Source organism: Mobula birostris, chromosome 20 (assembly GCF_030028105.1).
Source record: "Mobula birostris isolate sMobBir1 chromosome 20, sMobBir1.hap1, whole genome shotgun sequence".
NCBI classification, from domain to species: domain Eukaryota; kingdom Metazoa; phylum Chordata; class Chondrichthyes; order Myliobatiformes; family Myliobatidae; genus Mobula; species Mobula birostris.
The window spans coordinates 1,013,240-1,035,000 of record NC_092389.1 but is presented as its reverse complement, the minus strand read 5'-3'; the positions used below and the strand labels follow the sequence as shown (position 1 = coordinate 1,035,000).

The 21,761-nt window shown below is 46.5% G+C and overlaps 1 protein-coding gene across 8 annotated transcripts in view; it reads right to left on the bottom strand.

Moving 5' to 3' along the window:
• LOC140212725 (proprotein convertase subtilisin/kexin type 7-like) overlaps window positions 1–21,761 on the bottom strand; it is a 316,994-nt gene that overhangs the window by 239,439 nt on the left and 55,794 nt on the right. For all 8 annotated transcript variants that reach the window (XM_072283841.1, XM_072283845.1, XM_072283842.1 and 5 more), the window contains 2 exons: window positions 9,386–9,476; window positions 2,265–2,319 (listed from right to left, as the gene is read on the bottom strand). In XM_072283841.1, coding sequence (XP_072139942.1) covers window positions 2,265–2,319; window positions 9,386–9,476 — 146 coding nt within the window. The remainder of the gene's footprint in view (window positions 1–2,264; window positions 2,320–9,385; window positions 9,477–21,761) is intronic.

Genomic DNA, 21,761 nt, shown 5'->3' with positions numbered 1-21,761 from the left:
TGTCTGTGTGTCGGTGTGTGTGTGTGTGTCTGTGTGTGTGTGTGTGTGTGGGGGGGTGTCTGTGTGTGTGTGTGTCTGTGTCTGTGTGTGTGTCTCTCTCTCTCTCTGACTCGGGGTGTGTGTGTGTGTGTCTGTCTGTCTCAGAGAGAGAGAGAGAGAGAGAGAGAGAGAGAGAGAGAGAGAGAGTCTGTCTCTCTGTCTCGGTGTGTGTGTCTCTCTCTCTCTCTCTCTCTCTCAGGGTGTGTGTGTGTGTGTGTGTGTGTGTGTGTGTGTGTCTGTGTGTGTGTGTCTCTCTCTCTCTCTGACTCGGGGTGTGTGTGTGTGTGTCTGTCTGTCTCAGAGAGAGAGAGAGAGAGAGAGAGAGAGAGAGAGTCTGTCTCTCTGACTCGGTGTGTATGTGTCTCTCTGTCTTGGGGGGGTGTGTGTGTCTCTCTGTCTGTGTCTCAGTGTGTGAGTGTCTGTGTGTCTGTCTGTGAGAGAGAGAGAGAGAGAGAGAGAGAGAGTGAGTCTGTCTCTGTGTTTGTGTCTCTCTCTCTTAGGGTGTTTGTGTGTGTGTGTCTGTGTCTTTGGGTGTGTGTGTGTGTCTGTCTGTCTGTCTCTGTGTGTGTGTCTGTGTGTGGGTGTATGTGTGTTTGTGTCTGTAATGTGTGTGTGTGTGTCTGTGTGTGTGTGGGTGTGTGTGGGGGGGTGTCTGTGTGTGGGGGGGTGTCTGTGTGTGTGGGGTCTGTGTGTGTGGGTGTCTGTGTGTGTCTGTATGTGTGTGTGTGTATGTCTGTGTGTGTGGGGGGGTGTCTGTGCGTGTCTGTGTGTGTGTATGTGTGTGTCTGTGTCTGTGGGTGTGTGTGTCTGTGTCTTTGGGTGTGTGTGTGTGGGGGGGTGTCTGTGTGTCTGTGTGTGTGGGTGTCTGTGTGCGTGTGTGTGTGGGTGTGTGTGTGTCTGTATGTGTGCGTGTGTCTGTGTGTGTGTGTGTGGGTGTCTGTGTGTGTGCGTGTGTCTGTGTGTGTGTGGGTGTCTGTGTGTGTGGGTGTCTGTGTGTGTGTGTCTGTGTCTGTGTGTATGTGTCTGTGTCTCTGTGTGTGTGTCTGTGTGTGTGGGTCTGGGTGTGGGTGTGTGTCTGTGGGTGTGTGTGTGTCTGTGTCTCTGTGGGTGTGTGGGGGTGTGTGTGTGTGTGTCTCTCTGACTCGGTGTGTGTGTCTGTGTCTGTCTCAGAGAGAGAGAGAGAGTGTCTGTCTCTCTGTCTCGGTGTGTGTGTGTCTCTCAGGGTGTGTGTCTGTGTCTTTGGGTGTGTGTGTGTGGGTGTGTGTGTGTCTGTGTGTGTGTGTCTGTGTGTCGGTGTGTGGGTGTCTGTGTGGGTGTGTGTGTGTGGGGGCGTCTGTGTGTGTGTCTGTCTCAGAGAGAGAGAGAGAGAGAGAGAGAGAGAGTGTGTGTCTGTCTCTCTGTCTCGGTGTGTGTGTGTGTGTCTCTCTCTCTCAGGGTGTGTGTGTGTGTGTGTGGGTGTGTGTGTGTGTCTGTGTCTTTGGGTGTGTGTGTGTCTGTGTGTGTGGGTGTCTGTGTGGGTGTGTGTCTGTGTGTGTGTGTGGGTGTGTGTGTGTGGGTGTCTGTGTGTGTGTGTCTGTGTCTGTGTGTCTGTGTGTGTGGGTGTCTGTGTGCGTGTGTCTGTGTGTGTGTGTGTGTGTCTGTATGTGTGCGTGTGTCTGTGTGTGTGTGTGGGTGTCTGTGTCTCTGTGTGTGTGGGTGTGCGTGTGTCTGTGTCTCTGTGGGTGTGCGTGTGATGTGTGTGTGTGTGTCTCTCTCTCTCTCTGACTCGGTGTGTGTGTCTGTGTGTCTGTCTCAGAGAGAGAGAGAGAGAAAGAGAGAGAGAGAGAGTCTGTCTCTCTGTCTCGGTGTGTGTGTGTGTCTCTCTCTCAGGGTGTGTGTGTGTGTCTGTGTCTTTGGGTGTGTGTGTGTCTGTGTGTCGGTGTGTGTGTGGGTGTCTGTGTGGGTGTGTGTGTGGGTGTGTGTGTGTGTGTGTCTCTCTCTCTGACTCGGTGTGTGTGTGTGTCTGTCTCAGAGAGACAGAGAGAGAGAGAGAGAGAGAGAGAGAGAGAGAGAGAGAGAGAGAGTCTGTCTCTCTGTCTCGGTGTGTGTGTGTGTGTCTCTCTCTCTCTCTCAGGGTGTTTGTGTGTGTGCCTGTGTGTGTGTCTGTGTCTTTGGGTGTGTGTGTGTGTCTGTGTCTGTGTCTGTGTCTGTGTGTGGGCGTGTGTCCGTGTCCTCTGGGCTCTTACCTTCCCAAGCGGGTGTGGACCATCCACAGTCTTCCCGTCGTCATCTGGACCCCAGCTGTAGGAAACAAGCAGCAGGGAATGACTAAACCACATGAGCACTACTGGTCAAGGTCAGGTCTAGTTGGCAAGTGCAAACTTCAGAACTCAACTTGAACGCCCCGAGTCTGGCCCTTAAAGAGCAAAGTTCCTTCAAGAAGCCCTTTTTAGATAGCATCAGGAAATGAAATTTTTTGGAATAGGGAATGCAGGAAACCAACAGGAAAAAGATAAAGGCATCAGGCAGAGCAAAGCAGCTAGAGAGAGAAAGGTGCCAAAAACACCTTTTCAATTTGTGCACAAGAAGAGTTTAAAAGAGATAACATACATAATTACATCACAGTACAGGCCTGTTGTATCTACTCTAAGAACTATCCAGCCCTTCTATCCTACATCAACCTCTATTTTTCTATCATCTATATGCCTTTCCAAGAGTTTCTTCAATGTCCTTTATGTACGTGCCGCAACCACCACCCCGGCAGGGTGCTCCACACATTCATCACTCACATGTACATCGAAACACCGTGAAATGCATTACTTTGTGTCAACGACTGACACAGTCTGGGGATGTGCTGGTGGCAGCCCAGAGTGTCACTGCACTTGCAGTGCCCAAAGCTTACTAACCCGAAATGTAGGAGACCGGAGCACCCACGTGAGCACGGGGAGACTTTACAGACAGTGTCGGGAATTGAACCCTGATCTTGCAGTTGGTGCTGTGAAGCTTTACGCTAACCACTTACATCACCGTGCAATATTTAAATTTACTCAGACTCTCATCCAGAGGCGTGTTATTGCACACCTTGAGGTGTGAAGTTTTTTAAAAAATATACAAGGGCTCCTGATTGCTCTTTTCTTCCTGCCAGATGGACAGTGAACAATATTATTCATTTTCTCAGACTGAAGGCAATGAGTAAAGATGCCGACCAGAGTGACCAGAATCCATTGACGTTGACCTGCAGCAGAAACTTTACTTTTTCCACTTTGTCTGGCATGGATTTTTGGTCAGAGGTCAAACGAGATCTAAGAGGAAGTACTGGCCTGCTTCCAGACTGAACATGCACAGCAACAGAATTCAGTGAAACGCTTAAAGCAGAACGCCCATGTAGTCAAAGCAAGGATGACATAATCAGTTTAAAAATCTATTCTTTGCTATGAGCTTTGAAGTGGAATTTCTGCAGTAATCCAGGAAGCCTGAAAGTTAATTTGTGAAGAACAAGCTCCCTCCACAGAAACTTGAGGGTTAAACAACAGGCACAGAAATCCCCCACTCATCGCTTTAAGAAATCCAAGTGGGTGACATAAGATTTCCTAGTGACAATGTCATTATCCCAGACCATAAAGGTAACAACTGTGGACTCAGTGGAAGTGGTATGCTGGATGACCATCCATCAATAGGCAATTTTATGTCTATTCAGCTTCTTTGCATGAACGGCAATGTCTCAAGCAATGTTATATATCAGGACAGACCCTCACCCCCAACACCCAGGGCGTGCCCTCTTCTCATTACTATCATTTGAGAGGAGGTATGGGAATCTGAAGATCCACATTCTTCGTTTTAGGAACAGATACTTCCCCTCGATCATCAGATTTCTGAATGACCATGAACCTCTTAGTCAGTCCTGACGAAGGGTCTCGGCCCGAAACATCGACTGTACCTCTTCCTATAGATGCTGCCTGGCCTGCTGTGTCCACCAGCAACTTTGATGTGTGTTGCTTGAACCTCTTAGACCATTTTTGCACCACTTGTTTTTGTAATATATGGTCACTTTAAGTCTTTGCGCTGCACTGCTGCCACAAAACAGCGGATTTCATATCATACAAGACCGAGATAGTAAATATGATTCTGACCTCAAATGCCGCCAGCAAGATCCATGACCTATTACCAACAGCCCCAACCTTCCTGAACACTCAACCAGCTGGGAAGGTTAGAATGCACCAGATACCTACACTCTGAAAGCTACTTCCTCAAAAGTATCCACTCCTCCACCTATCTTCAAATCATCTGCAAACTTTGCAACAAAGCCATCAATTCCATCATTAGCATATAACATTTTCAAAAATCGCTCGCAACACAGAACCCTGTGGAACACCACAAGTTACCGGTAGTCAACCAGAAAAGACTTCCTTTGTTCCCACTCTTTGCCTCCTGCCAATCAGCCACTGCTTTATCCATGCCAGAATCTTTCCTGTAATATCATGGGCTCATAGCTTGTTAAGCAGACTCATGTGTGGCACCTTGTCAAATGCCTTCTGAAAATCCAAGTACACAACATCAACCAATTCTCCTTTGTCTACCCTGCTTTATATTTCCTCAAATAGTTCCAACAGATTTGTCAGGCAAGATTTTTCCTTGAAGAAACCATGCTGACTATGGCCTATTTTATCATGTGCCTCCAAGTACCCCAAAACCACATCCTTAACAATGGACTCCAACATCTTCCCAACCACAGAGGTCAGACTAACTGGCCTATAGTTTCCTTTCTTCTGCCTCTCTCCCTTCTTGAAGTGATATTTGCAATTTCCCAGTCCTCCAAAACAATTCCAGAACCAAGTGATTCTTGAAAGATCATTACTAATGCCTTCACAATCTCTTCAGCCACCTCTTTCAGAACCCTGGGGTGTACACCATCTGGTCCAGGTGACTTATCTACCTTCAGACCTTTCAGCTTCCCAAGAACTTTCTCTCAGTTATGGTAACTTCACACACTTCATGACCCCCGACACCTGGAACCTCCACCATACTGCTGGTGTACTCCAGTGAAGACTGATGCAAAATACTTATTCAATTCATCCACTATTTCCTTGTCCCCCATCACTACCTCTCCAACATTATTTTCCAGTGGTCTGATATCCACTCTCGCCTTTTATTACATTTTATATATCTGAAGAAACTTTTGGTATCCTCTTTAATATTATTGGGAAGCTTACCTTTATTCTTTCTTAATGACTCTTTTAGTTGCCTTCTGTTGATTTTTTAAAGCTTCCCAATCCTTTAACTTCCCACTAGTTTTTGCTCTATTATATGCCCTCTCTTTGGCTTTTACTTCTCTTGTTAGCCACAGTTGTGTCATCTTTCCTCTTCCTTTTTGGGATGAATATATCCTGTGCCTTCCGAATTGCTTCGGAAATCCCTGTCAATGTTCTTTTCCAATCAATTCTGGCCATCTCCTCTCTCATGCCTCCGTAATTCCCTTTACTCCAATGTAATACTGATACATCTGACTTTAGCTGCTCCTTCTCAAATTTCAGGGTGAATTTGATCACTTGCCTTCAAGGTTCTTTTTCCTTAAGCTCTCCTTGGACATTAAGCTCCCAGCTATAGTCTTTCCGCCATGATTCAGTGATGCCGACAACGTCATACATGCCAATCAGTAACTGTGCTACAAGTTCATCTACCTCATTCCGTATACTGCAGGCATTCAAATACCTTCAGTCCTGTATTCATCCTTTTTCGATTTTATCCGCATCTTATGTTGAAACTCATCCTGTTGACTGCGATTTTACCCCATCATCAGCTTCTTCTTGTTAGGAGTCTCACCACACATTGCCTCTGTTTGTAAACCAACCACCTCATCTTCATCACTGTCACTCCAGTTCCCATCCCCCTGCCAAATTAATGTAAACCCACCCGAACAACTCTAGCCAACCTACCTGCAAGGATATTGGACACCTTTGGATTCAGGTGTAACCTGTCCCTTTTAACAGATCATGTCTTCCCCAGAAGAGATTCCAATGATCTATAAATCCGAACCACTGCTCCCTGCACCCGTTGCTCAGCCACACATTTTCCTACCAAATCATCCTATTCTTTCTCTCTCTGGCACGTGGCACAGGCAACAATCTCGGGATTCCTACCCCGGAGGTTCTGTTTCTCAGCTTTCTACCTAGCTTCCTAAAATCTCTCTTCAGGACCTCCTCATCTTGTCTACCTATGTCATTGGTGCCAATATGTACCAAGACTTCTGGCTGCTCACCTTCACCCTCGAGAATGCCATGGGCCCAATCTGAGACACCCCTGACCCTGGCACCAGGGAAGCAACATACCATCCAGGTGTCTGTATCGCGCCTACAGAACCTCCTCTCTGTTCCTCTGACTAAGGAATCTCCTATCAACACTGCAGTCCTCTTCACCTCCCTGCTCTACTGAGCCATAGCACCAGACTCAGTGCCAGAGACCCGGTCACTGTGGCTACGTCCCTCCCGGTAGGTCATACCCCTCACACTCTGCGCTGACGGCCCCCTTTCCCTCTTTCTCCTGACTGTCACCCAGTCACCTGTCTCCTGCACCCTAGGGGTGACAACCTCCCTGTAGCTCCTGTCTATCACATCCTCATTCTCCCGTATGAGTCGAAGGTCATCGAGCTGCAGCTCCAGTCCCTTATACACGTTCTCTGAGGAGCTGGAGCTCGGTACACCTGGTACAGACGTGGTTGTCCAGGAGACTGCAGGTCTCCCAGATTTCCCACATACGGTACAAAACACTTCCCCTGGAGCCGTTCTCACTAATCTACAATGCCCTAACAGATGAAGAATGAACAAATAAGGGGGGGGGGGGGGGAGGGAGGAGAGAGAAAGACAATGTACTTCACCCAAGCCTGATGAGCAAAAGCCACTCTAAACACTGGCCCACTCCAAAACAATGGCCGCCCCGCTTGCCCTTTGTAATGAATCCATCTCGCTGATTAGTCGCTCCTCAACTCAGAGAAGCGGCGGCAAAACTCTGCCTTTGAAATCTCGATTGTCCTGATTAAAAGGTAGCTCTTTTTATGCAGCCCTGACATGGATCTTCCAACTCAGAAAAACTGGCACGAAGCTCTGCTTTTAAACCTTGAATGCAGGACTGACTGAAAGTAGCTCTTTTTACGCACTGCACTGCCTCTTGCTGATTGGCCATTCCTCAACTCAGACTGATAGCTCTGGTCTTGTACTCACTGGCATTCAGAAGAATGAGGGGCGACTTCATTGAAAGCTATCAAATGTTGAAAGACATTGACAAAGTAGATGTGTAGCGGATGGTTCCTATGGTGCGGGAATCTAAGACCCAGAGAACACAGCCTCAAAATAGAGAGATGCCCTTTTAAAAATGAGGAGAAATTCCTTTGGCCAGAGTGGTGAATCTGTGGAATTTGTTCCTACAGGTGGCCGTGGAGGCCTATACTTTATGTATATTTAAGGCAGAGGTTGATGAAGGGAAACAGGGAGAAGGCAGGAGATTGGGGCTGAGGGGAAAATTGGATCAGCCCTGATGAAATGGCGTAGCAGACTCGATGGGTGAAATGGCCCAATTCTGCTCCTATATCTTACGGTCTTATGGACAGCTAGAAGTAGGCACTACTCCCATTCCACTCACCTACCTGACCAAAAGGCGTCTTCTGTCCCAGATGTGTTGAAGTTTGCAGATCCTATACAGGTTTTTAATTTTTTTTTACAGAGTGGTGGGTGCATGGAAATCCTGGCAGGGGTGGGTGTAGTAGACATTTAGGGCATTTAAGACTTAGATGAGTACATCTAAGGAGGGAAGGGTCATATTGATTTTACTGTGGGTCAAAATGCTGGCACAACACTGTGGGCTGAAGGGTCTGTACAGTGCTGCACTGTTCTATGTTCACAGAGGAGCAAGTCATCCTTGACGTAAGAAGTGAGGAAAGAACCAGCTCCCCTGGAGAGCTCCACAGCTCTCAGCACATCCGTAGGTTATTTGTATTAAAAACCAACATAACACAAATGACGCATGTTTTGATGTACAGATAATAAATAAATCTAAATCAGTATCAATTAAACCGAGAATCTCAGGTTGAAGATAAAACTATTAGACATGAACAAAGCTAATAACCGGTCGAATTTGCTTTGACTCTTAGACTTCTACATTAATTTACATTTCAAGATAGTTTATGTTGAGTGACGTCGGGTGAAGATAACAGCTAACTTGAGAAAACAAAATGGGTGCTCAGTCTGTGTTAAATATAGACCACTAGAAATCAAACCCGGTGCCTCTGCTTTGCACAAAACTTTCTTCCCTTTTAGTGTTCCGCCTATTTCCGCTTGCTATAACTTAGCCAAGGGGCGAGCTCTTGCTGACTTAAGTACAGATGGGGAATCAAGATCGTGTCAACTGGCACTTTCAGAATGCCTGCAGACAGGGAGACTGTAGCTGCTGGAATTTGCTGACAAAGTGAGTGGCTTTTGCAAGCGGCATTCCCAATCACTTCAAGATACATCAACAAACTATGAAAGTGCTAATTGCTTTTATATAGCACCATCCACATTCATTTCAGGATGACCTGAGGGTAATGAAACTCTAGTAAATGTAAAGATTGAAGATTAGCTTTATTTGTCACATGTACATTGAAACATACAGTGAAATGCATCATTTGCATCAACAACTACAGTCTGAGTGTGTGCTGGGGGCAGACCGCAAATGGTGCCATGCTCCCGGTGCCAACATCGTATGTATGCCTACAACTTACTAAACCAAACCCGTACATCTTTGGAATGTGGGAGCAAACAGAAGCACCCAGAGGAAATCCACGTGGTCATGGGAAGAACATACAAACTCCTTATAGACAATTAAACCTGATTGCTGGTGCTGTAATAGCTTTAAATTAACCGTGACACTACTGTTCTGCCATGCTTCAATCAGTAATCTCAGGCACTGTAAAAGGTTACACTACCTCACTGTTATACCGTTAGATCTATATGTTGGACACCTAGTCACTGTAATCAGACTACCGTTCCGGAGACTGAAAGCTCCATCAGACTGATCATCTCCCAGATCAGGCACACAGCATGACCCAACCCACTACCAATTACTGGACCCAAGATAGTTTACTTGGCTGTGGAGTGCTCTGCCACAGACTGCAGTTTAGGCAAAGTCTGTGGTTATATCCAAAGAGGAAATTGATAAGATTCCTGATTGGTCGGGACATCAAGGGATATGGTGAGAGGACAGGTGTATGGGGTTGAGTTGGACCTGGGATCAGCCGTGAAGGAATGGTGGAGCAGACTCAATGGGCTGAATGGCCTAATTCTGCACTCAACAATGATACACAGCACCCCCACTGACCCACCCCATTAGGAATACAAACCTGCAGCTATAAATGTCATTGATCTGAAAATGCTTGTTGAAAGCCATTGCCTCAATGCTGTCAGTCAAGGGTCCATCCAGCACACGGATACCTGTAGGGGAAAGAGAGGAGATCCCATCAGCAGTGACAAACCGACATCAGGAAAACCTCTCTCTCTGCACTCATCACAATGTGGCTAGGCACAGCTTATCGCCATCTAGAAATTTGCTGCCAACACTACTGTTGCTAGTAGAAACTGAGTGGACTTTAGCAAGGCCTTTGACAAGGTCCTGCACAGGAGGTTGGTCAAGGAGGTTCAATCGCTCAGCATTCAAGATGTGGTAGTAAATTGGATTAGACACTGGCTTTGTGGGAGAAGCCAAACCAGAGAGTGGTAGTAGATGGTTGCCTCTCCGACTGATTGGTGCTGGGTCTGTCATTGTTTGTCATCTATATCAAAGATCTGGATAATAATGTGATCAATTGGATCAGCAAATTTGTGGATGACACCAAGACTGGGGGTGTTGTGGACAGTGAGGAAGACCATCAGAGCCTGCAGCAGGATCTCCACCAGCTGGCAAAATGGTAGATGGAATTTAATGCGGGTCTTGAGGGCCTGAATTATAGGGAGAAGTTGAATGGGTTTGGACTTCATTCCCTGAGGTGTAGGAGAACGAGAGGAGATTTGATAGAGGCATACACAATTGTATGCCTCTATCAAATATGGATAGGGTATGGACGGGTATGGATAGAGTAAATGCAAGCAGGCTTTTTCTACTTAGGTTGGGTGGGACTTGAAATAAAGGTCATTAGTTAAGGGTGAAAGGCAAAATATTTAAAGGGAATCTGAGGGAAACATTTTTCACTCAGAGGGTGGTGTGAGTGTGGACAAACTACCAGCGGAAGTGGTGGACGTGGGTTCGATTGCAATATTTGAAAGAAGTTTGGATAAGTACACGAATGGGAAGGGTATGGAGGGCCATGTCTGGGTGTGGGTCAATGAGCCTTGGCAGAATAATAGTTTGGCACAGGCTAGATGGGACAAAGAGCCTATTCCTGTGCTGTAGTATTCTATGACAATAAGTAACTAATTCCAATTCATCTTCTGAGGGGAATGAACACTAGTAGCTACAATACAATCCTCTAAATTCTGGGGAAAGGGAGTAGGAAGATAAACGCAGAGGGCTAATAAGCAAATCCACTGCATAAAAAGGACGAGATTGTTAAGTGTTAAAACTTCCACAGTCCATTGATCCTCATTACAAAGAGAAACTATCACCAATGGAGGCGTCAACGACGTTTTACCAGTCGTCCGCAGATTTGGTAGTAAACAGCGCCATCTCCTGGCCAATCAAAAGGGTGCGGCACAGACGATGCCAACATTGACACCGGCAAAAACATGACCATTGGCTGCTGTCCGCTGCCTTCCTTCGCTTCACATTCTGTACTTTTCTTTTAAGTTAGGAACAAAAGGCAATAAAAGGAAGGCTAAATAACCGGAGGGTGTAGATTTAAAATAAATGTCAGAAGAGAGATTTGGTCCACCAGCACACCCCACCTCTCCGAGGGGTTACGTAGATCTTGGAGTCTGTGGCCTTATGCTTGCTCATTAGAGATCCACAAAGTAACTACCTCTTTCTCCCCATTCGTTCCTTAAGCCCTGAAGTCTCCAATGGCTTATTGAGAATTTAGCTTTCTCCAGCTCCATCATGGGCACAATCCTCTCCACGATGGAGGGCATCTTCACCCTCATCATCCAGGACATGCTCTCAAGTGCAGGAGCTTCAGAGAAGATGGTTGAGGTCGCACCAAGCTGTTGAGCTCTTGGCTCAGACTTCGCTGTTTTTTTTTTAAAAGGTTCTAGTTTTGGTAACGGGGAGTTAGGGGTCAGGTTAAGATTTAGGTACAGGGATGTGGAGGAGTTAGAGGTCACACGAGAGACTGGGGTGAGGAGAGGTTATTTAAAGAGGAAGCCCCTCCCCCCAAAATTGAGGAATTGAAGGCAATGAGGAGTTGAGGGCTGGGGGAGATCAGCTATGATTATATTGAAAGGCAGGGCAGTCTATTCCTTCTCCAGTTTTCTATGGGATTATCAACATTTCCCCCTGTAACCAGCAGGAAGTTCAAAACTCTGGAGGGTGAACAGAGAAATCACAGAACTTCCTGAGAGGTCCTCACTCCAGGTGATCCAGCTAATGCTCCAACATCAGACTCCAAGGTCTGAAGCTCAATGAGTCCTGGGATAGTCAGAGACCCAATGTCTGAGAGTCTAGGCCAAGGGCTGGATCCAGAGGCCCAGAGTGGCCTGTTCCAGGGTTGGAGACCTGTATGAGTGGGTGGGAAAGGAGCTTGTTTTGCTGTTGTCTCTGTTTTCTGTTGTTGCTTGTGTTGTTCTGCTGCGCGATGTGGATATGCTATGTTGGAGCCAGAATGTGTGGTGACACTTGCGAGCTGCCCCCGCACATCCTTAGGCGTGTTGGTTGTTAACGTAAACGACCTATTTCACTGTGTATTTCCATGTACGTGTGATAAATAAATGAATCTGAATCACATGCACAGCAGTGTGGCCTCAAATTCCTGCAGTTTTCTGCAAACTGCACTGAGAAATCTCCCTGAAACCACATCTCCAAGATGCAGAACAATGGCTGTGAGGGAGAGAGGCAAGTTAGAGCCAGTATAAATCTTTCGCCCACTGATAGAGCAATGCTGGAAGCAGGGACTGTCCTTGCTAAGAAGGTAAGATACTGGCCCATAGTGTATATGGTGCCAAATAGTTAGTATATTCAGCAGGCCAGGCAGTATCTCTAGGAAGAGGAACAGTCGACATTTTGGGCTGAGACCCTTCGCCAGGACTAACTGAAAGAAGAGTGAGTAAGAGATTTGAAAGTTGGAGGGGAAGGGGAGATCTGAAATGATAGGAGAAGACAGGAGGGGGAGGGATGGAGCCAAGAGCTGGACAGGTGATTGGCAAAAGGGATACGAGAGGATCATGGGACAGGAGGCCCAGGGAGAAGGAAAGGGGGAAGGGAGGAAGCCCAGAGGATGGGCAAGGGGTACGATCAGAGGGACAGGAGAAAAAGGAGAGAGAAAAAGAATACCTGTACATAAATAAAGGAAGGGTTACAAGGGGGAGGTGGGGCATTAGCAGAAGTTTGAGAACTCAATGTTCATGCCATCAGATGGTGACATGATGGCATAAATCTCCTGCCTCCTGTCCCATGATCCTCTCATATCCCTTTTGCCAATCACCTGTCCAGCTCTTGGCTCCATCCCTCCCCCTCCTGTCTTCTCCTATCATTTCAGATCTCCCCCTCCCCCTCCCACTTTCAAATCTCTTACTATCTCTTCCTTCAGTTAGTCCTGACGAAGGGTCTCGGCCTGAAACGTCAACTGTACCTCTTCCTAGAGATGCTGCCTGGCCTGCTGCGTTCACCAGCAACTTTGATGTGTGTTGCTTGAATTTCCAGCATCTGCAGAATTCCTCGTGTTTGAGTTAGTATATTCTATGAGCTGAAGGGCCTGGTTCCATGTTGTCTGACTCTCTGGAAATGCTGCAAATACTCTGCAGAGCTCCCCAGGGTGCTCCAGTTTCCTCCCACATCATTGGCACTCGGTGATCTGTTGAGTGCCAGCTCTGTGAACAAATTTCACATCAGATGCTGGTGATAATAAACCTGATTCTGAACGGAGCTCGCTTCAGAAGTGCTGAGCAAATGCAGATGGGTGCAACCATTTCACACTTCATTGTCCCAAGGAAAATCCAACCCATCACGCAATTCCAGTGTGGACATCTTGTGGGTGGGAGGAGACAGAACGTGGAATACTAGGGGCTTTAAACTAACACTGTGCCGACTCAGTAAAAAGTTAGGGATTGCTGGATCTGAAGCTTGTTGGATGTTCAAAGAGCACACAAGGTTGATGAGCTTAATAGAAAAAGGATGTTTGCTTTGGATACCCTGAGGTTAGTAGCACAGAAAGGCTTGTGAAATGTCAAGTGAAGGAGAAAATGGAAAAGAAAACTTGAGTGAAGAGGGGCTTGGGTGGAATAGGTCAGAAATAATCAAGAAAAATAGGCAATTTTTCCAGCTTATCTGTGGAATTCATTGCCACAGACGCTTGTGGAGGCGAAGTTATTAAGTATACATAAAGCAGACTTTAATGGGTTCTTGATTAGTCGGGGGCTCAAAGGTTACAGGGAGAAGGCAGGAGATTGGTGACAGGGATAATAGATCAGCCAAGATAGAATGGCAGATCAGACTCAATGGGCTGAATGGCCTGATTTTACTTCTATAACTTACAATCTTAAATCCTTCTGCTAATTCAGCACCTGGGTCAGTAGAAGCATTCCTGTGCTGGTCCAGATCAGAGCTTGAAAACCCAGTCTCCATAAAAGAGGGGTACATCTGGCGAAGCAGTCATTGGAGTAGTCTGTGTCAGAGGGTAAGGCTTCGGCGAGAACAGGTGGAGGCAAATCAAGTAGGGTAAATTTATTTCTTATTCCTTTTTCTTATTTAACTCCTGACAGAATAGGGGATATGTCTACAGAGCCAGTGTTCTGTTCTGGGTATCAGATGTGGGATTTGCAGGAGACTTCCAGCCTCCCCAATGGCCACATCTGCACCAGGTACATTGAGATGCAGCTCCTTAGAGACCGTGTTAGGGAACTGGAGCTGCAGCTCGATGACCTTTGACAGTGAGCAGTGATAGACAGGAGCTACAGGGAGGTAGTCACCCCAAGGCTACAGGGCGACAGATAAATGGGTGACTGTCAGGAGAGGGAAGGAAGAACATCAGATAGTGAAGAGTGCCCGTGTCCATCCCCCTCAACAATAAGTACTCCATTTTAGGTACTGTTGTGGGGGGGGGGGGGGTACGTCCTACCTGGGGGAAGCAACAGCGGCCGTGCCTCTGGCCATGTGGCTCAGAAGGGTAGGGAGCTGAAGAGGAAGGCACCAGTAATAGGGAACTTAGTTATGGGGACAGATAGGTGATCCTGGGGACTCGAAAAAGAAAAACAGATGGTCGTTTATCTCCCAGGTGCCTGGGTCCACAAAGTTTCTGAATGCGTCCACAATATCCTGAGAAGGGAGGGTGAGCAGCCAGAGGTTGTGGTACATGTTGGTACCAATGACACAGATAGAAAAAGGGAGGAGGTCCTGAAAAAAGAATACAGGGAGTTGGAAAAGAAGCTGAGAAGCAGGATCTCAGGGGTAGTAATCTCAGAATTGCTGCCTGTGCCACGCGACAGTGAGGATAGGAATAGAATGAGGTGGCAGATAAATGTGTGGCTGAAGAATTGGATCAGGGGTCAGGGATTCAGATTTCTGGATCATTGGGACCTCTTCTGGGGCAGGTGTGACCTGTACAAAAGGGATGGGTTGCACTTGAATCTGAGAGGGACCAATATCCTTGCGGGCAGGTTTGCTAGAGCTGTTGGGAGTGGTTTAAACTAACATGACAGGGGGATGGGAACCAGTGTGATAGAGCTGAGGATGAGCCAGCAGGTTTACAAGTAGATGATGGGTATAACATGAATGTAAGGAAGGACAAGCCAATGACTGAGTATAAATGCAGACAGAGCAGAGAGTTCGATTGTACCACAGAGGCAAAATTCAAAAGGGTGAAGAATGCAGGACTGAAGGTGCTGTATTTAAATGTGTTTAGCACTCGGAATAAGGTGGACGAATTTGTGACACATTTAGAGATTGGACAGTATGATGTGAGCATCACTGAGTCGTGGCTGAAAGAAGGCCATAGTTGGGATTTTAACATCAAAGGACATGCTTTGTATTGAAAGGACAGGCAGGAAGGCATAGGTGGTGGTGTGGTTTAGAAAAAGATGACATAGGGTCAGAGAATGTTGAATCTTTGTGAGTGGAGTTCAGAAACTGCAAGGGTTAAAAAACCATTATGGGGATCATATATAGGCCTCCAAATAGTAGCCAACATGTGGGGTTGAGACTGCAAAGGGAGCTGGAAAGGGCATGTAATAAAGGGTAATAACACAATTGTCATGGGGGACTTCAATATGAAAGGGGATTGGGAAGATCAGTTTGGTGTTGGATCACAAGAGAGAGATTTTGTTGAATGCCTTCAAGAATGCAAAAAGTGGCAGATGGATTACAGTGTTGGGAAATGTACGATAATGCATTTTAGTAAAAGGAACAATAGCGCAGATATTATCTAAATGGGGAGAAAATTCAAACATCAGAGGTGCAGAGGGACTTGGGAGTCCTCATGCAAGACTACACAAGGTTAATTCACTGGTTGAGTCTGGTAAAGAAGGCAAATACAATGTTGACATTTATTTCAAGAAGAATAGAATATAAAAGCAAGGAGATAACACTGAGCCTTTATAAGACACTAGTCAGGCTGCACTTGGAGTATTGTCAACAGTTTTGTGCTCCATATCTCAGAAAGGGTGTGTTGTTGTTGGGAGAGAGTCCAGAGGAGGTTTATGAGGACGATTCCAGGAATGAAGAGGTTAACATATGGGCAGCATTTGGCAGCTTTGGGCCTGTACTCACTGGAATTTAGAAGAATGCTGGGGGATCTCATTGAAATCTACCAAATGTTGAAACAACTAGATAAGGTAGATGTGGAGAGGATGTTTCCTATGGTGGGGGGATCCAGAACTAGAGGGCACAGCTTCAAAATTGAGGGGCGACCCTTTAGATCAGAGGTAAGAGGAATTGTTTTAGCCAGAGAGTAGTGAATCTGTGGAATGCTCTGCCACAGACTGCGGTGGAGGCCAAGTCCGTGGGTATATTTAAAGTGAATATTGATAGTTTCCTGATTGGTCACAGCATCAAAGGTCATCACACACAGCACATAGACCAAAATGTTATTCCATAAGTTAATAAAATATAATTCAAAATGCATGTAGTGCAGAGCACAGGTAAACAGTAAACAGCTCACTATCTCAGTGGTGAGACCTCGGTGGTGGCAGGGTATTCATTAGTCTCCCAGTCTGAGGGAAGAAGCCGTACTCAGGCTGGCAGTCCTAGTCCTGATGCTCCTGCACCTCTATCCTGATGGTAGTGGGTCAACGAGATTGTGGGATGGGTGGTGGGGATCCTCAATAATGCTTTGGATCCTTCATCTGCAACGCACCCGGTAAATGTCACAAACAGTGGGGAGGAAGGCCTTGATGATTCTCACAGCAGTTTTTACTGTTCTCTGTCTTGCAGTCTGATGCCCTGCAGCTTCTGTACCACACAATGATGCAGCCAGACAGGACACTCTCAAAGGTGCTCCTATAGAATGGGGGGGGGCCTTGCACACCTCAATCTCCTCAGAAAGTGTGGACGCTGCTGCACCTTCTTGACCAATGAGGTGGTGTTGGTGGTCCAGGTTAGATTGTCTGATAGGTGCACACAAGGAACTTTCTGCTCTACTCTCCCTCCTCGGCAGAGACACTGATGTGCAATGGAGAGTGGTGGACCCATGCCTTCCTGAAGTCCACAGTCATCTCTTTTGTCCTGTCAACGTTGAGACTCAAGTTGTTGTTTTCGCACATTTCACAAGCCTCTCCACCTCCTTTCTGTACGCGATCCATTATTGTTGCTGATGAGGCCAACCACTGGAGTATCAGCAGCAAACCTGATGTGGTTCGAGCTGAGTCTGGCAGTGCAGTTGTGAGTCAGCAGCAGACTGAGCACACAGCCCTGGGGGGGTGGGCACCAGTGCTCAGCGTGATGGATCTTGAGATGTTGCTGCCAACTCTGACTGACTGGCTCTTCCTGTCAAGAAGTCCCAAGCTCCAGTTATGCAGAGGGCTGTTGAGTCCCAGTGAGGACAGTTTACCCAGCAGCTTCTGAGGGGTGAGCACGTTAAATGCCAGGCTAACACTGATGTACAGCACCCTGCTGTTTGAGGCATAGTTTTCTGGGTGCAACCGGACGGAGTAGATGGCCGAGGCTATGGCATCATGAGTGGACCAGTTTGAGCGGTAGGCAAACTGGAAAGTGTCCAATGTAGCTGGAAGGTGGGATTTTATATGATCCAGTACCAAACATGCTCAAAGCAGTTCACGATTGTTGAAGTCCGTGCTACTGGGCGATAATCATTTCGACCAGTTACTGTTGCTCTCTTGGGCACGGGAATGACGGGTGCTGACTTGAAGCCTGCAGGGAGAGTGGACTGTTTCGGAGAGATACTGAATGAGACCTCTGTTAGCTGATCCACACAGTCCCTCAGCACCTGACCAGGCATGTTGTCTGCCTCTGCAGCTTTGTGTGGGCTTACCCTGGCTAGGGTCCTCCTGGCCTCATTCCTCAGGGGAGAGGGGGCTTTCCTCGATGGTGACACATCATTCCATTGATGAAATTGTGTTTAGAAAGCATTCAGCTTATCAGGATGGGAGTCGTCGCTGTTGTTGATGTACGGGATGGACTGGAAACCGGTTGTGGTTTGTATACCTTGCCAGACGCGCTGCGTGTCCCTGCTGTCACAAAGACGTTACTAGTCAGGGGATATGTCATGGCAATGCTCAGTCAGGACAGACTGGACAGCTCATCTAGTGAGGCGTTATGGGTGGAATTGAAAAATAAGAAAGGTATGACCACATTAATGGGGTTATATTATAGACCACCCAACAGTACTGGGAATTTAGAGGAAAAAATTTGTAAAGAGATCGCAGATTGTTGCAAGAAACATAAAGTTGTTATAGTAGGTGATTTTAACTTTCCATATTGACTGGGATTCCCATACTGTAAAAGGACAAGATGGGATAGAGTTTGTCAAATGTGTTCAGGAATGTGTCCTTCATCAGTACACGGAAGTCCCAATGAGAGAGCATGCGATACTGGATCTGCTATTAGGGGATGAGACAGGGCAGGTGATGTGTAAGGGAACACTTTGCATCTAGTGACCACAGTGCCATTGCTTTCAAAGTAAATATGCAAAAAAGATAGGTCTGGTCCACAGGTTGAGATTCTAAACAGGAGAAAGGCCACTTTTGATGGTATGAGAAATGACCTGGCAGGTGTGGATTGGGAAAGGCTGTCTTATGGCAAATGTGTACTTGGAAAGTGGGAGGCCTTCAAAAGTAAAATTTTGAGGGCATAAAGCTTGTATGTGCCTGTCAGAATAAAAGGTAAAGATAACAAGTGCAGGGAACCTTGGTTTTCAAGAGATATTGAGGCCCCGGTTAAGAGAAAAAAAAAAGGAGGTGCATAGTAGATATAGGGAAGTGGGAACAAATGGGGTGCTTATTGAGTATAAGAAATGCAAGAGAACATTTAAGAAAGAAATCAGGAGGGCTAAAAGAAGGCATGAAGTTGCCTTAACAGACAAGGTGAAGGAGAAGCCCAAGGGATACTACAGATATATAAAATTGGTCCGCTGAAAGATCAGAATGATAATCCAAGAGCGAGAGACAAAATTTGTCCTCTGGAAGATCAGAATGGTAATCCATGCATGGAGCCAAAAGAGATGGTAGAGATCTTAAACGGATGTTTTGCATCTGGACTTACTCGGGAGATGTACAGAATCTACAGACGTTGAGGCAAAGCAGCATCAGCTTCATGGACCCTGTACAGATTACAGAGGAGGAGGTGTTTGCTGTCCTAAGGCAAACCAGGGTGGATAAGTCCCCAAGGCCTGACAAGGTTTTCCCTCGGACCCTGCAGTAGGCAAGTGCAGAAATTGCTGGGCCCGAGCAGAGACACTGGAATCGCCCTAGGGACAGGTGAGGTACCAGACAATTGGAAAATGGCCAATGCTGTTCTGCTGTCCAAGAAAGGCTCTAAAAATAAACCAGGAAATTATAGGCCGGTGAGTCTGACATCAGTAGTGGGAAAGTTATTGGAAGGTGTTCCAAGGGACCTGATACATGAGTATTTGGATAAACATGGATTGATTAAGGATAGTCAGCATGGCTTTGTGCCTGGTAGGTCATATCTAACCAACAGAGTTTTCTGAGGAAGTTACCACGAAAGTGGATGAAGGCAAGGCAGTAGATGTTGTCTACATGGACTTTAGAAAGGCATTTGACAAGGTCCCACATGGGATGCTAGTCAAGAAGGTTCAGTCACTCAGCATGACGTAGTAAACTGGATTAGACATTGGCTTTGTGGGAGAAGCCAGAGAGTGGCAGTAGATGGTTGTCTCCCTGACTGGAGGCCTGTGACTAGTGGTGTGCCACAGGGATCAGTGCTGGGTCCATTGTTATTTGTCATCTGTATCAATGATCTGGATGACAATGTGGTTAACTGGATCAGTATGGCTTTGTGGGATCTGCATCAGCTAGAAAAATGGGCTGTAAAATGGCAGGTGGAACTTAATGCAGACAACTGTGAGATTTTGCACTTTGATAGGACCAACCAGGATAGGTCTTACACAGTGAAAGGTAGGACACTGAGGAATGTGGTAGACAAAGGGATCTGGGAATGCAGGTCCATAATTTGCTGAAAATGGCATCATAGGTAGATAGGGTTAGAAAGAAAGCTTTTGGCACATTGGCCTTAAATCAAAGTATTGAGTACAGGAAATGGGATGTGATGTTGAAGTTGTATAGGACGTTGGTGAGGCCTAATTTGGAGTATTGTGTGCAGTTTTGGTCACCTACCTACAGGAAAGATGTAAACAAGGTTGAAAGAGTACAGAGAAAATTTACAAGGACGTTGCTGGATCTGGAGGACCTGAGTTATAAGGAAAGATTGAATAGGTTAGGACTTTATTCCTTAGAACGTAGAAGATTGAGAAGAGATTATAACGGGTATAGACAAGGTAACTGCAAGCAGGCTTTTTCCTCTGAGATTGGGTGGGACTACAACCAGAGACCATGAATTAAGAGTGAAAAGTGAGAAGTTTAGAACAGAGATAGAACAGAGAATAGTACAGCACAGTACAGGCCCTTTGGCCCACAATGTTGTGCCGACCCTTAAACCCTGCCTCCCATATAACCCCCCACCTTAAATTCCTCTATATACCTGTCCAGTAGTCTCTTAAATTTCACTAGTGTATCTGCCTCCACCACTGACTCAGGCAGTGCATTCCACGCACCAACCACTCTCTGAGTAAAAAACCTTCCTCTAATATCCCTCTTGAACTTCCCACCCCTTACCTTAAAGCCATGTCCTCTTGTATTGAGCAGTGTTGCCCTGGGGAAGAGGCACTGGCTATCCACTCTATCTATTCCTCTTATTATCTTGTACACCTCTATCATGTCTCCTCTCATCCTCCTTCTCTCCAAAGAGTAAAGCCCTAGCTCCCTTAATCTCTGATCATAATGCATACTCTCTAAACCAGACAACATCCTGGTAAATCTCCTCTGTACCCTTTCCAATGCTTCCACATCCTTCCTATAGTGAGGCGACCAGAACTGGACACAGTACTCCAGTTGTGGCCTAACCAGAGTTTTATAGAGCTGCATCATTACATCGCGACTCTTAAACTCTATCCCTTGACTTATGAAAGCTAACACCCCATAAGCTTTCTTAACTACCCTATCCACCTGTGAGGCAACTTTCAGGGATCTGTGGACATGTACCCCCAGATCCCTCTGCTCCTCCACACTACCAAGTATCCTGCCATTTACTTTGTACTCTGCCATGGAGTTTGTCCTTCCAAAGTGTACCACCTCAGACTTCTCCGGATTGAACTCCATCTGCCACTTCTCAGCCCACTTCTGCACCCTATCAATGTCTCTCTGCAATCTTCGACAATCCTCTACACTATCCACAACACCACCACTACCAAAGATCCTAGCCAGAGGCTCAGCAATCTCTTCCCTTGCCTCGTGGAGCAGCCTGGGGAATATTCTGTCAGACCCCGGGGACATATCCGTCCTAATGTATTTTAACAACTCCAACACCTCCTCTCCCTTAATATCAACATGCTCCAGAACATCAACCTCACTCATATTGTCCTCACCTTCATCAAGTTCCCTCTCATTGGTGAATACCGAAGAGAAGTATTCATTGAGGACCTCACTCACTTCCACAGCCTCCAGGCACATCTTCCCACCTTTATCTCTAATCGGTCCTACCTTCACTCCTGTCATCCTTTTTTTCTTCACATAATTGAAGAATGCCTTGGAGTTTTCCTTTACCCTACATGCCAAGGCCTTCTCATGCCCCCTTCTTGCTCTTCTCAGCCCCTTCTTAAGCTCCTTTCTTGCTTCCCTATATTCCTCAATAGACCTATCTGATCCTTGCTTCCTAAACCTCATGTATGCTGCCTTCTTCCACCTGACTAGATTTTCCACCTCACTTGTCACCCATGGTTCCTTCACCCTACCATTCTTTATCTTCCTCACCAGGACAAATTTATCCCTAACATCCTGCAAGAGATCCCTAAACATCGACCACATGTCCATAGTACATTTCCCTGCAAAAACATCATCCCAATTCACACCCGCAAGTTCTAGTCTTATAGCCTCATAGTTTGCCTT